Raw genomic sequence first — 16,670 nt, forward strand, 5'->3', positions numbered from 1 at the left:
TTAAAATGATGGGCCAACAGCAACAGAACGCCCACACCGCACTTTGACTGACAGCTGAGCAGCTGGTTTAGAGTCATGCCACCCCGTCGATGCAAAAACAACATCTTTCCTTTTTACGACACCCTCACAGCTCCAGCTATGCTTCCAACCATGCTGTCCGCCGTCGATCGATACGGGACCGTCATGAGGGAACAGGTTCTCTATACTACAGTCCATGTGTTCCGTAGTAGCCACTCAGGTTTGTGCATCACATGCAAGCCAGAAAAAATGGAGTAAACAGCCACACATGACTTGTTTACTGCTATGTGTAGCAAATAGAGCTGATTTTAGTTGGTTTTATGTAGTTTAGTGAGACAAAATGCTACATTTTAGTTGCATCATTAAAATATAAAAAATTGCTATGATTGTAAATTGAATATCCTTTGTTTTGGTCAGACATAATAAACCATTTGGAGATGTCACTTAGGGTTAAGAAAGGGTGCATTTATAGGATTTTGTGGCACTTCAGATGAAACAATAATAGGTTCATTAAAAAGAAAATGGTAAACAGTCTGCACTTATACTGAACCTTAACTGGGCTCTACAAAGCTCTGCCAATGTGTTCTTTTTATTTACAGATACCAATGGCATCTTGCCTAGAGACACTTCAGGACACGAAGGGGCGAGGAATCAAACTGCCAACCTTGCTGGCAGCTGACAACCCACTCCACCACCTGAGCCATGGCTGCACAAGTCCATCCATCCATTATCTATACACCGCTTAATCCTCACTAGTGTAGTGACAACCAATCACACTCACATTCACACCTACGGACAATTTAGAATCACCAATTAACCTCAACATGTTTCTGGACCTTATGGGAGGAAGCCGGAGAACCCGGAGAGAACCCACGCTGCACGGGGAGAACATGCAAACTCCACGCAGAAAGATCCCAGGTGTCCTCACTGGGATGCGACCTTCTTGCTGCGAGGCGACGGTGCTAACCACCAATCCACCATGCACAAGTCACAGCACTGATAGCAACTAAAGCTGATCTCAAGGCTCCTGTTTCTACACAATAAAGGAGAATGTGCAGCTCTGGTGACACTTTAACAAGCAGGAACTACAATCCGAGTAGCGTCTCTCCACAAGACTGTACCAGCATCTTTGTGCACACAGTCGTAATACACATACACTGTGCTTCCAGACACCATACACACACACTTATGCTTCCATCATTGCATAAGACACTGATTTGCATTAATTTCCTGGAGACTTTCCCAAATCACAACTACTACTAACTTAACTCTTGCCTTTGCCAGAACCTCTAACCAATTCCTCACCTTAAAATTTCATGATTTATATTATGGGGACTTCCACAAGAACTTGTCAAGCAGGTCCCCATGATGAGCCTGTGTGAACAGGAGTCCCCACAACATTAGGAATATATACACACACACACGCGTGCTGATATTGAATTCTGGGAATAGCAACTCAACAAAGCAGACGACAGAAGGAAGAGATTTCACTGCATGCAGGCAAGAGAAAAGAAGCAGCGTCGACGACTGTGAATACTGTATAAAGCCATAATAAGAAGTGAAACATGCATATTGTACATTAATGCTTTATATGATTCCACCTTTACACTGAGTATAATTAGCACGCCTCGCAGAAATCCACTGGCTGTTTCTATTTCAAGCGCCCTGTAATAAAGCACCGAGGATTATATTGATCCTTTTGGAATTGCAGGTTCTGTTCCCATCGAGATCATAGCGAGAAATATTCCACTGAGACTTCAGCTGGCAGATGAGAGTCTTCAGGATAATAAGCCATTAATCAAATAAGCACGAGCCTCAAATTGAGATGTAGTCACATGTGTGTGTGTAAATAAAATGACACACAATGTAACTGGAACTGTCTCTGTACCTGTCAGTTTTTTTTTCCTCCGTTTCTTGTTTTCCTAATCACAGTTCCTATCACTTCCAGTCCAACCAGCGGTCGCCCTCAGCGTGTTCCCGCCAGTTCCATTCACCTGATCCCCACACTCACATGTGCACCTGCTTCCTATCCCCCGAGGGACTGTAAACCCAGCCCAGCTAGTTACTGTTGCTATGACCGCCAAGCTTTTCTTTCTCACTCGGCACATGCGGCGTAAAACGATAAGAGTGGCACGTCTACGTCTCCATGTGGACGGCTGAACTCAGTTTGGCTGCTGAGCTGATATACTTGTTCATGTTTTCAACCAGCATGTTTTCACTTTAAACATTACAAGAGGAGAAGTTTTAGGGACGAGAAACACCAGATGCAATGTTCAAACAAAACATAATTAAATGTGTTTGGAAAAAAAAGATTTACAGGTAATGTTGCCTACGGCTCCTTGAGATTAAACTTGTCTTCTTAAAGTCAGACAGCACAAAGGAACAGCTTCTGCACAGTTAGGAAATACTACACAGCTGTAAACTGTGTGTTTTTTTTTTTTTTTTTAAATGTAGTGAGCTAACGATGTGATCCTTTGCCTATAAAGGTCCATACTGTGCCCTGTTTCAGCAAAATAAGTCTTACATGTTTTTAGAATGTGTCTTTACATTTATTAGCATAAAATCTTGCAAAGATGGTTCATTTCACCATGATTTCATAAGGGTTGCTTGCAGAGATGCTGCTGTCCACAGGAGCTGTCTTCAGGAAGAAAACTCTCTCTGTATGTATGATTGCTTGGAACAAAACAGTGTGTGATGCCCAAACATTCACTCCTAACTTTCTCTCTGAGTGATCATTTCACATTGAAATATCACTAAATTCACAGCACAGTTGTCATTTTAAACTCATGTATATGGTGAGTTTGTTGGACAATGCTGCGGTTTTAAAATCAGTATTTTAAGGATGCAAAGCAGCAGTTTGGAATCGGTTCTTAAGTGACTGCTTGCTAGCATGTTGTCTTATTAATAATTAAAAATATGTAAACAAAGAACTCAATGGGAATTCGGCAGTATTAAAAAGCAGTGTATGTGAGCACAGTGTGTAGGAGAGAAGCAAGCAGATGTAAACACCAGCTGAGTTGAGGGTGCATTGAAGCACAGCAGGCAACAGTAAAAGACTCAGTGTTACAAATGTCCACAGAGCTGTCAACATGCAATCCAAGTCAATGGTAACGTTACAGGAAGGACTTTTGTGGCGACACTGCTCTGAAAATAAAAGTAGTTCAGTTCCTCATATGCTGGGGGTGCATAAAGACTCTTGTGTTCACTCTTGCAGCCAACAGCACAGCGCTGGGTGAGCTTTGCTCCTGTTGATGACTATCGGTTCCTTAGTTGGAACACATCCACTGAGTAAAGCTTCTACTGGCCTGTAAAGCTGTGAGACCATCTAGTTGTGAGGAGGTATGAGGAATGGCAAAAGCAAATGTTTTCATATCTTTGCAGCTTTTACTTCACACCTCCAACTTTATTGTATCCCAATAAAAATGTTGTTTTTTTTTAATAATAGTGAACCTCTACAGTAACGCTACAATTGTAGATGCCAACAGCTGCAGCTCACATTGGAGCAGATAATCTTTTTTTTTTTTCACTATTGTCTTTGTGCATTTGGTTGTGGAGGGGGGGAAACGACAGCATCCTCGACACTTTTCAATGTTGCCCTTGCTACAACCTCATGCACACCATTTCAGTATGAGGAGGGAAGATGGTATTAGTTACAGCTGCTCACCATGATTGAACTATCAGCCTCTGGGCAAGTGGTTTAGCAAATCTTAAGGATGCCCAAGGTGTATCTGTAATTGCTATTCTAGTCTTTTAGTCTTTTTTTTTTCCTCCTCCCTGTTTATTTTTTTTTTTACCCTTTTTTACCCTTTTTGGACACTGCCAGCTTGATTGTGACCCTTGGCACTGGGTTGGCTGTTCTGAATGCTAACCTGTGCCTGTGGCTGAAAAAACTTAATTCATCTGTCTTCATCTAATTCACAGTTTTGGGTCTGAAATTTCTGCCTCCACTCTAAAGCAACTGAGGTAAACAGAATTTAGTTTGTGTGTGTTTTTTTTATGACATCGAGATATTGCATTTTGAAAAATTTATAGTAACATCTCACATTGAAAAGAGTGTCCTACTTACTGCGGATGATTCACACTCCACCGCATTTTAATTGTGACTATTTATTCAGCAGAAAGCACACGGAGCAAAAACATAAACACGGCATGAAAAAGATACAAATCTCACCGCTAAACTGTTATTGTTACGTTACTCCACGTCTTTGTGTGGCTTTAAAGGACAGCGATCAGATAGTGGGACACGCAGACAGACATTCCTTTGACCAGAGACTATAAAAGGCCACCTTAAAATGCAGCTTTATTCAAATGACACAATGACCTGGGAAAGACAAGAACAGGCTTTTGGCAGTGAAGACCGTAGCCAGGCACTTGAATGTCCACAACTCCACCATTTGTCATCTTGTTTAAAGCAACTCCAACAATCTGTCCACCAAAATGTCCCCGTCCTCCAGGGAGAGCGGGACAACTTTTAAAAAGCAGCATCGACAACCTCCCTAACTCGCTGCAGACGTGCGACTAGTTTCTGGTCTATGATCCCGCTCTTCATCTGCGTATTCCATTCATTCATTTACAGTTTATTTAAACTCGGAGTACATCGATTTACAATGCAGCCATGTAAGACAATAAAAGATGTCGGCACACAATAAACTCAGACAATATTAGTGAAATAATTAAAACATTCATTACGGCATTTAAAAACAAATTAATCTACTAAAACTAAAGCAGCTGGAAGTAAGAAGACATTTTAAATCTGAATTGTCCTCAGGATAAGAACTTGTTTTATGGCGTCCTTATGTTGTACAGATACTGAGCGTTGGAAGAACGAATTCCAATTCCCTCATGTTAAAGAAAAAGGAGGCTAGAATTTAATAAAACATTACATGATACACTTGTATATTTTTGTTCAGTATAGTTTGAGTGAAAACTGCTCGCAGCAAAGTTTGAGAAACTGTGAGAATTACTGTTTCGGTGCAATGTACAGCACAAACAATACGCCACTGTGGGTGGAAACACACCTCAAAAGCTGTGCTATCTGTACGGCTAGGTGCCTCAAAAGGTATGTGAAACTTGTAAAGTCCAGGTCAGGTCTTCCTTAAAGAAGAGGATGCTAACCCCATAGGGTTTTATAAAAATGGCGAAATATAATCCTTTCATGACATTCATACAAACGGAGCCTCTTTTATGCCCATATGATGCCACTTATCCATTCTTCCCACCATATGGGATTTTAACACACTAATGCACTCCTAAATATGCAGTATTAATATTTCTTATCAAGGTGAATGGGTCATTTTTTATTTTTTTTTTACCTCTATGTCTGCGTATCAGAATCAGTGATTCTGAATAGCACATAATGAGTTGGTACACTTCCAAGCAGCAAGGGCATCGGTCTAGGAGGTTTATGAGCATTTCTTTCTCATTAAACGAAGGTCAAGGGCCATCCACTTTTTTTTTTTTCTCCTGCCGCTATTTGCCTTCTCGTGCTCATTAGCACCATTTTCTTTATCCACATCAAGGACTTTTGCAGGGAAATTGGAACTTAACTTCAAAGATTGATATTGCAGACATTTTTTTTTCGCCGGCGCTTTCATCTCGCTGATCAAAAGTGATGCCTGCCCATTTCCTGATATGATCTTTCCGGCTCGAATTAGGCTGACTTTAAATCACATGAGCTTTGCATCAAACGGAGGAGCTGCACAGTTAAAATTCAATTACATTTTTGCGTACAGTGACAGCCACTGTAGCAACTGTAAGCCTTCTCCAGTAAACACATCCTTTGGTAGGAACCAGAATACAGTCGTCATTACAAGAGAGTGTAATTGCAGGTGGCACACAGGGCTGAATAGTAATAAGCAGCAGTCATATACCTCTCTGGCTGTCACTGACCAGCTCAGAGGTAATGAAATGTCTGCTGGCACTGTACTGGAACATTTTCCCTTCACTGCTTCCACAGATAGCTTATCTTAAACATGGCAAATATGAAAGATATTATGCTTCACTGCTGCTGCATTTTTTGTGCAACCGCTATGAGAATATGTGCAAGCAAGTCAAGATATGCTCCTAATGTTGCATGCATGCACTGGATTATTTCCTGAAAGAAAGAAAGAAAGAAACTTCTCTCCATTTTGTTTATCTCCCCCCTGCAACTCAAATGAAGCACACAGATTTGTGCAAAAAGAAAACACGTCCCATGAGTGCACTTCGCTGCCCTGCATGCTAAATGTAAAAGTGGGCCATCAGATGAGGCGTGTGAGCGATCAGAGGGGTGTTAAAATCCAGGGCAGGATGCATCGAAGGGTGATTATTATTTTTTTATTTCCATGACGAAGCAGCTCAGATGACCGCGGGGAGGGAATCGCAGTTACGTCACATTAACAGGAAAAGATTCCCGAATCAGATGTGCACTGGAATGACATATTACCTAATAGTCCAGCAGAGCGAGAGAGACGCAAGAAAGCAACCGAATGACCTTGTGCACTCTTATAGCTGACACAACCACGGCCCTCATCTCATGTTATACCTTCAGCTGAGAAAAGACGATGAAGCGTAGCTCGAGATAACACCAAGTGTGCGCTCAACACCCACGTGGTGTGCCTGTTATATGCTATGAATAACTTCAGCTGGAGGGAAATACAGGAAACGTGATCCAACCCTTTGACTAACCACCTCAGCTATACAATAACAACATACATGAAAACCGTTGGATGTGACATGTGTTAAAATATTTCATAAACACATCCTCAGTTGGTTTTTTAAGCTTCGTTTCAAGCTGCGTTTGACTTCAGCCAAGCAGCAAATGCTGTATTTAATTGCAATTTTAAGGTACTTGCGCTTTGCTGTGTCGCTTTAGATTTATATCACACTGCATTTCAAAGGCACATTTTACTCCACCACATTTATTGGACAGGTTTAGTTACTGGTTTCTTTACACTTAAACGTTTACAAGACTTGTGTTGACCTTAAAAAATACAATGCATTGCTAAATAAAATCCATCAGCAACGGCACCCTGCATATATTACTATCACCATCAGACTCTTTCTTTTGATTTTGAGGGCATTATTATCCCTTGATCGACTTGCACTGCATTCATCTTTAGTTAGATTTTAGTTTAATTTAATGTATTTTTACATATTTCGTATTGCAAGCCCAGTGGCCTGCCAGGTCAAAACTGCCACCCCTAGTTTGGTAAATGGGTATTCAACAGCAGTCATCCACAACTTTATAAATCATCACGAACACAGTTGTAGTTAAAGTAGTTGCTGCCAGACTTGACTTTAACTTGCTGTGGTTTGTGGACGGCCAAACACAGAAGTTCTACATCCTCCAGAAGTTCCGCGCTATAACCCACTGTGCTCGAATAATGACTGTGACCAGCTGCTATAATACTGTAAAAAGTCACAGCCAGCCTTTCAAAAACATCCAGAGTGTTTTTCTGTGTTTGATATGGATAGCACCGTGCACACATGTTCCACTTTCAAAGTCAGAGGAAATGTAAAAGCCCGACAAAACAGTATTTTGAGATGGCCAAATACTGGAGGGGATGGTGATGAGAAAAAGAGTGCTGCCCTAACTCCACGGAGTCAACATGCTACAGGTCAACGTCAGTGAACTCCTCGTCCTTGTGAAGTTACAAGAGAAACTATAGAACCACTCTTTATCGACAGTGGTGTACTGTTGTATGTGACCTTGTAGACTTTAAGTGTGCTAAACTTTGATAACGAACATAACGTGTCATACTAACAACGCATTATTTGTTCGGCCACTTGAGGGCAACATAAACAAGCTGTGAACACAACTGTGACATAAACATTATTTTGGAAACTTGCTAACAAACATTTACACATCTAGCAGCTACGGAACATTACCAATCATGTTTGTGGTCACTTGACAAATATTCATAGTTCCTCTGGGTCTGCAACTCCTGAAAGAAATATCTGACTCTTCAGCTGCTAAACGCTCAATCATGTTCACCAGCTCGTTGCTAATGTAGCCTGGTTGCTGGTTGCTTCACAAATTCAGTTTTCCATCTGCCTTCCCTGGTTATTTAGCTTTAATCTCTGGTGTTTGACGATCCGCTGCTAATTTTCAAGTCACTCCAGAACCTGCTGTTCCATTCCTGCCCTGCAGATGGCGACGGCATTACCCAGCGCTCATGACTACCTGACCACCATGACCACCGAGCTGCTTCAAGTCTCATTAAGTTTATACCTGACCTTCTCCTTAAGCTTCATGTTTGCCTGCTATGTGAACAAACCTAGTCCAAGCTGTCTTGCGATATCTCTTTTCCTATTTTTGCATCTGAGTCCAACATCACCTATTTAAGTAAACATTTGGACACCAGAATCCTGACCTGATCCGCATTTGCCTAAATATGCACTGCGGGAAAACCAACTTTCACTTTTGACTGCTTCATTGTACTGTATTGACTTTTACTCCCAACCCTGAGAACCACTGTTTAGTCCTCGAGGGAATCCAGTGTTTCCAGATGTGCGGAACATCTGTAAAGGTTTTCACATTCGCCTCAGTGAAAACTCTGCTTACTCTCATCGCTGACAATTGCAAGTGTGCCAAATTTAGCATATCTCTGAAGCAAACAGAGTGCACGCAATTAAGTCATTCTCACTGTGTAGTTTGACAGATTCTACTCCAAAGAACGAGGAGAGGGAGTCGACGTCGCTGTAACTAAATGAGCAGGTTTTCCTACAGAATGATGGCACAAGAAAAAGTATCTTTCTCTCTCATTATCTGCCAGAAAAGGGCTCAGGAGAACAAAAAAAAAAAGTTATCACTAAGTGCAAAGGGAAATTTAAGTTGCAATTACAGAGTATCTTCTCGTATCTATGAGGAGTTGTGACACCAGTCAAAGTAAATGAGCATGGGCAACATGGAGATACAGTTACAGTGTAATGCACTGCTGCAATACTAAGCAGAGTGATGACACCAGCACAGATCCTGTCAGAAGTTAATTTCCCCGCGCGATGCTTAAGATCAGGGCATTCTCATTAGTGCTACTTACTGATTAGACGAGCTAAGTTCAATGCAAGTTTTTTAATTACGTGACTGCCAAGGCTTCACTGATAATGCAAAAACTGTGCGCCGATGATTGAATCACAATATTGATGGAGGTTCATTAGTAAAACTACAAAACCCGGCGTTGATTTTAAAATCTGTAAAATCTGCAGTGTTTTCAACTGCGGCCAGCAGAATTAACTGCTGGCTCTTCCCTCTGCTTTTACCGTCAGCTGAAGGGATTCGAGTGTTTCAAACACACTTCAAATATCAGGGTAGCGGCTGTTTCATTTTCCAAAATGCTTCATGCAATATTCCTTTTCAAATCCAATCGCAAGATCCTAAATGAATGTGTCATCATATACTGAGTAATAGACCTTCAGCTGCGTTGGCAGGAAGAGTTGGACGTAATTGAAATGTTTCTGACGGCTCTTGATTCAACATCGATGACATTTTCTTCTTTTTGTCGTCTGCTTTTTTCTCACATGATGTTTAAACAAGGTAACGTCCATTTTTTTGTTGTCAGTCGCCTAGCAACGGCGGTCATAAGACCTGAATAGCTTGAATGCCAAACATTCGGAGCACTTGATCTCGCACGTCGAGAACACGACCTCATGACATCAATTTGGAGGCAGCGCTAAAGAGCCTGAAGAAGCAGGAAAACTAACGAAATATTCAGCGTTAATGAACCTGTTTGGTTTCTGTCTGAGGGTTACTAATCATTTCTCACAACATGGTTTGCTGTGAATTTCTCAAAATTATGTTCAATTCCTGTGTTTCTTTAACGCAAACACAGATGTTACACACTGGAAAAACTGTGAGTCTACATACTGTAGGTATTCTACTCCCTACATTTGTTTCCATACTTGTTTATTCCGTTTGAACTTCGCCTGCAGTTCAACCCAATTCAGTCAAATAGTCTCTTAATTTTTTGTTACGTAACTGTTGGTTGCAGCTGAGTCAGTCTCTGTGTTTCATAGAATCTAATTAGTACCAATGTTTCATTTTTGGAGATTTTTTTTTTTTTTTTGCGATTAACATTTTTATTTTCATTGTTTCATTTCAACAATACAGCGGTAACAGTACCCCCCCACCACCATCTATGCTGATCCCTTTCTGGTTACCAACATCCACTACTGTGCTCCTTCATGTACAGCTATTACAGCTCCACAGCCTGCATCAATGTAGACAAAACACAAAATATTTATCCTCAAATTTAAACACAGAAAATGATTTCAGACAAGGTCAGCACAACACAAAATAATCACTACATTGAAGAAATAGTTGGTTAACAAATGAAGAAATAAAGGCAATAATAGCTGAGTAAAATGCAAACAAATAAGAAGCACTATTCTGTATCTTCCCACAAAAGTGACAACTTGCTTCTCTTCACCATGTAACCCATATTAGAAACCCTTTAAGAACTTTACATATCTGTCCCACTTTGCTTCATATAGGTCCAATTTACCCAGTTGTTTGTATGACATTTTTTCAAATGCTGCCTCCACAGCCCACTCTTGGAGAGAGGGTACTCCCTCCATCTTCCATCTTCTAACAAGTATTTGCCTACCAATCATAATACTGGTTTGGACATAGCTTTTAGTATGTTTATCCTCTCCTACCAGAACTGAATTGTCAGCCAGAATAAACAATCTAGGGCTAAATGGCATTTGTATCTCTGTGATCTCACACAAATTATCATTTGGTGATTTTTTTAAATAAGACATTTAAAATAATTTATATATATAACTGTAACTATAAATTTATATATATTAATATATTTTGGTGATTTTTAGGGATTATTCTACAAAAATGTAAAATATCTGAAATCAATATGTACCCACAGATGTACTACAGTACAATATTGTAATACCATGGCTATTTAACCAATTTTGCCACTTAAGTTTAAAGTATTCTCTTTTGTTTCCTTACTTGTCTCCTTTCTGTTCTGCTAAACCCACATTGCAGTTCAGCCAAAAAAGTCCCAGAATTTTTTGTCACATGACTGTTGAGTCACTTTTAACTTCACAGTTGTGCCGAGGAGTGCAGGTTTCTTTGTATTTTACAAACCTTGCTAGTGAAAATGGCTTATTTTTGGCATTTTTTTACAACATAACATGCAGAATAAAAAAGTGATTTTATTGATGATGGCACTTTTAAGCTGAGATTTGGTTAATTATCCAGATGGAACCAGAAGTAACATAATATTTGCTTGAGGATAGTTAGAAAGTCTAAAATCTGATCATTATTTCAGTTTTTGCAGTTTCTGGATCTGATAAATCGTGTAATTTTGTCGATTTTTTAAAGACAACATGCCTTTTAAACCCTCAAGTGGGTTTTTAGGCACAAAAGGTTAATTACACAGAGACCTAGGTTTCCCTCATCACACACTAACACTCTTTATACTCATACAAGAGTTTTTTATTTAAATAGTTTTGTGTTTTCAATCTATTTTTTTCCAGAATATGAAAATACAATGTGCTGTAAAAAGCTAATGTGGTATAAAATGATTGTAGCTGACATCTCCTGTGTGTTCACCATACCCTGGAAACTCATTTCCCTGAGCCCTACTAACATCAGGCTGTGACTAAAAAAGGTCATCCTCATCATTTGCTGATTAGAGAAAAGGCACAGAGCTGAACAAAGCCACAGTGTCACGTAATGAAGGCTTCAACGCTCGACAAAGCTCCACAGCATTGTTGTGGGAATGTGTTCGCGCCGGGCGCCGTTCCAGTTTTCTGGTATAATTAGTCCATTTATAACAGTGAGCAGAACTTAGTGTAATTCATTTTCACTACTTAGAAGTGTCATTTGGACAAAACTGCAGCAATGATAATAAACACATCCACCTCAGAGGCCGAGCTCATCAAACCATGAGGTTGTTATTAAATCTCCGTAACGCCAGGATCCTCTTTTCGTATTCTGACTCCGACTGTTGACCGAAACGTCGCCTCCCACCTCAGCAGACAGACAAAGGAGGCTCAAGTGACCGTTGTCTGACTCCGGTCCCACCTTTATACTCTGAGAGATGCTATCTGCATGTCATGCATGAGAGAATAAATAGTCCTGAAAAGGCTTTGCCATCTGCCAGCGCCACTTTGACCTGGGTGTCCTTGGTGCCCTTGGCAACTCAGCTACTAAATCCAAACCATAAAAAACTGAAATAATCACCCTCTGAATAAGTAAAATGGGACAACAGGGTTTTACCCACCAAGTCCTGTCCCCATGCCAAGAGAATTAGCTCTAATTTGCCCTACTGCGACGATCCCCTCATAGCACGACAAATAAATCACTCCTGGAGGGCTAATGGCTCCTGTAGGAGGCTGTGGTGAAAGCAGAGACAGAAAACACCACAAAACTTGCATTGTCCTCTTCATTCTGGGTAATTACTGGGCAGCGTCCCTCCATGACAATCACTCTGAGAACCTTTATTTCTGAATTAGCAGGAGGTGGGCTGAAGCATCAATAGCGACGAGTGACGTCAGCTTGTCGGCACCCCTCTAATCCTCGGAATCACTGGTATGACTGAGAGCATGTGATGGAATACAGTCCTGCTTCAAGTCAGTGAACTCGCCATGATCTCTCAGAGGAAAAACAAGGACTGGGCCAGCGGCGGGCTGCAGTTATTCCTCGCACTCTGTTAAGACAGGAGGCTATAAACGGTATAAAAAATGTTTGAGTCAAAGGGACCTTGCCACGCAGCGAAGAAAACCAAAACAAGTCGTACTTTAAGAAGCAAGGGCTTCTGTCTGGAGTTATCATTCTGAGCTGAACCTCGCAGGGAAAAAATAATAGAGCAGAATGCGAGGCAGCTACAAGATGTTACACTCTGTGCAAGGAGCACAACCCCTCTTTCTTCACACTGAAAATCTGATGCTTTCATGCCCTTGCTCAGGTAACGTCAGGCTATGCGCTCTCTCTCGACGTCTCCACCTCTACAGCCAACAGCTGAATGCAACAAGTTTACAGGCTCTTGAAGGTCATTCTGACAAATGGAGCGAGGCGCTAACTACAGCAGATGATGTAAATCTTTGAACATCACAATCATCAAAGTTGTCTCACAGTAACACACTGTCTACATCGTAGGTCTGCAAATGTAGGTTGTATAGACAGGTTGTGAGCCTTACAGATGCTAACACAATATATTGTATACCATGTGTTTAATTCACAGTGGAGACACAAACCCTCAAGGCAGATTTCTATTTAATTTGCTGCATAGCTGTAGTTTAGACTAAAATATCTCAACAGGCTCCTGGACAAATTTCGATGCAATTATTAGAGCCTGACCAATATATCGGATGACCTACATATTGGTCGATTTCATATTTGTTTTGTCACAAACAAACCTGCATCAGCGTATATATGTGATCCAATATATGCCAATATAGACTTTATTTACAGAATATAATACAAAAAAAATGCTAATTTAAAAAAGGTCTCATTAGGTACTTTGTCCAGCAGAGCAGCTCCATTGTTTATAATAATGTGTGCAGCACATGTAGCAGAGTACGCCTCAGCAGAAAGTGGTACAGAGTCAGGTGGTGTCTTTATAGTAAATTGCTAACTAGTTTGGGAAATACTTTGTTGGAACACTGATAAACAATGACCCTATCGACACATACACATTAATAATATTGGCCGATATATCCGAATTTCTTACTCCCTAAAATCAGTCGGGCGCTACAACTGCTATACAAACATCATGAGCCCTAATATAGGATGAAGCTTGCTAGATGTTCTTCTGAGTCTTTTTTTCAAGCAGCGCCATGACGTCAACACTTGTGGTTTGAATGTTCCATTAGTCTCAAGTGTTTGCATGCTGAGCTGTTGAACATACTCAAGATGATGCTGCTAAACATCAGCACGTGAGCACTTCATAGAGAGCGTGCTGGTGTTTACGTGCATCTAATAAAGTGGGTATAGACTCCTGGTTTTCTTCATATCTCCAATGTTCTCTTGGGACAATGAGAAATGTTGTCATCTCTGTTTTCATCAGACATTCTGTGTAGATTCTCAGTCATCCAGGTCATTGTACTCCTACGTGCTTCAGTAGAAAGCAGCTGAACTTCTGCTTTTAGGTTTATGAAGATGTTTCACTTCTCATCCAAGAGGTTTCTTCAGGTCAGGACTGAAGGCACCAGGGAAGTCTAGCTGCCTTCTACTGAAGCAGGATTACATACAGGGAGGTTTAAATCCATTGTCCTGGCTGGCGCTTGCTCATAACAGTCATTTCCTCTGACAATAACAGGAAAGCCAGTGATGTAAGATCTTTTCATCCTGCTTTGACCCGGCGAGCCAAGTGGGAGCTGTGGAGACCAACATCTCTGTTCCTCCCTGCGATGCGTTTGACAAACTCGGCAGCTCCAGCCAACACCCAACACGAGACCGGAGTACCTTTTCATTAGCAATTATAGTGTTTTTCTCCAAAGTGGAAGCCTATAATGTTTGCCTCTCCCTGACAGCTCCTGCATGAAACTATCATTACTACTGCCTGTGCCATTACAGCACATGAGCTGCTGACTGGTCGAATTCAAGCCACGGCATGTGAATATGGATCAGCCCCCCTAAACCCTGCTCCTCCTCCTCATCCTCCTCCTCCCTGCCTACAAGCTGAGGTCACATCTGAATCACTGCCCCAGCAAATGACTAAGATCAGATACGGCTGAATGCTGACATTTCAGCAAGGCTGGAAGACACAGCTCTTAGCCTCGGTGTTAAAAAGCCTGTTTTTTTGTTTTTTTTCTTCCCCCCAGCGCAGCAAAGCCTCTTTCTATAAATCTATAGAATGAGAGGTGAGTAGGAAAAGCTTTATTGTGTATCTGTTTTCCCGGTGCAATCTTAGCCTCATTTCATTAACTCCGAATGCTGTAGCACTTGTGCACCCGGCAGGCTGTGCATCAGCAAAGCCTCACTGCCCAGCGGCGATAAACTTTACCGAACAACAAATTGCAATTGAGCATAAACGCACGAAAACCAACAGAGAGCGTTAATGTGGCTAATTACTTATACTACACAATCCCAAGAATTCCTGCGGGATAATCTCTACTCCTACTGGTTAAAGTGTATTTATAGTCGCCCCCCCCCCCTCCTTCCCCTCCTCCTGGGGTTTGGAAGTGACCGGGGAGCTGATGCTGGCTTTACTTGGCACACAGGAAATATCTAAGGTGTCTCCTTTCCCTATATTTGACAGCATCCGTTTCCTATGCGAGGCTTGTGCCGGGTTACATTACAAGCATTTGGTCTGAATATATGACCGGGACCTAAAAATAGACTCTTTTAACAAGAAAGTAGGGAATTAAAGTGAATGTCTGCTTCTCCTGTGTGTGTGTATATAGGACATTTTGTACTTCTTCAAACCTCCCAGTGCGACTACTAACACAGTGTTGAGCATTTCTGGAGTATTTACTGGAGGATCGCAGCTATTTTCTCTAATAAGGGAGTCAGAACAAATGGCAATTATGCAGAATGTCACCCTAGAGGCCATTACTACCATATGCATGAGGTCGGGTGGGGGTCTGGGGACAAATATGTGTTAAAGTCACATGGTCAGCTCTTAGTAAACACAACCACAGATGCATCATCCTGGCCATCACAATGCATCATTAATTGCAGTTTTGAGCTTCCAACAAGTACAATTAAAAAAAAAAAAAGAGGCAACAACTACATCCATAACACCCCTTTTGAGATTTGCAGGGATTCAGTTGCACAAACACAAAGTTGCCTGACAAAAAAAAAAAAGAGTTTCTGTTTACGCGTCAAAAAAAAAAAAAAAAAAAAAGATCATCGAGGAGGTTATATAATACGCACGATAGTAAACGCATCGCAAGCCGTGGATTTATCCCTCACATGCATTTGCCCCACAAAGATCCGGAACAGTAGTTTGATGGAGGGAACAAGCGCTCCGATCTGCGAGAAGGAAAAAAAAAAAATCTACGCGCACAGAAGAGCTCACATTGCCTCGGAATAACGAGACACACAATATGTAGAGGAAATCCGAAAACACCTGGATCTAATCCGGGTTGCCAGATCCTTTGTCGAAGTTTGATTTAAAAAAATAAAAAATGAAAGAAAAAAAAAGAGGGTGAGAAAGAGAGGGAGAGAAATAAAAGATCGCGCTGATGACAAGCAGAAATTTCGAAGCGCCGTGCGCCTTACCTCGATCCAGTGTGAGCGGTTGGACCACTGTCGCCATGACTGCTGTTTACTGGAGACTGAAGAGACTACAGGAGCTGCAGCATCACAGAGAGAGAGAGAGAGAGAGAGAGAGAGAGAGAGAGAGAGAAGGGAGAGAGTCTGGGAGTGGTTGGCAGAGCATTAATCTACCTCCATTCTCATCATGTCTCTTCACCTGGCGCTGTTTGGGAAGGAAATGGAACAATATGGCCAAAGCAGTCACCATAAAAGTGAAAGATGTGTCACTTTATGCAAGATTTTTGTTGATATTATAATAATTTGGAATGCCAAAAAAAGAAGAAAAATAATAGACATAAATAAATAAAATAAATACAATTATTTCTCATACTTTGCATTAGATCGAGTAACCTTTAACTTGAGATGTCAGCAACTATATCAGAGAATATATAAATAAGATGACAACAAACAAACAAACAAAAAACAGCTCAATAAGAGAGAATAAAAG

General features: G+C 41.1%; 1 protein-coding gene across 1 annotated transcript in view; it reads right to left on the bottom strand.

Moving 5' to 3' along the window:
- The window catches only part of lin7a (lin-7 homolog A (C. elegans)), a 49,222-nt gene extending 32,615 nt beyond the window's left edge, over positions 1-16,607 (bottom strand). Inside the window, exon 1 of the mRNA XM_008276481.1 lies at positions 16,187-16,607. Within this exon, the coding sequence (XP_008274703.1) occupies positions 16,187-16,223 (37 nt within the window). The 5' untranslated portion in view covers positions 16,224-16,607. The remainder of the gene's footprint in view (positions 1-16,186) is intronic.
- Positions 16,608-16,670: the final 63 nt, after the last annotated feature.

The sequence above is a fragment of the Stegastes partitus genome, unplaced genomic scaffold, assembly GCF_000690725.1.
Source record: "Stegastes partitus isolate 25-593 unplaced genomic scaffold, Stegastes_partitus-1.0.2 Scaffold74, whole genome shotgun sequence".
NCBI classification, from domain to species: domain Eukaryota; kingdom Metazoa; phylum Chordata; class Actinopteri; family Pomacentridae; genus Stegastes; species Stegastes partitus.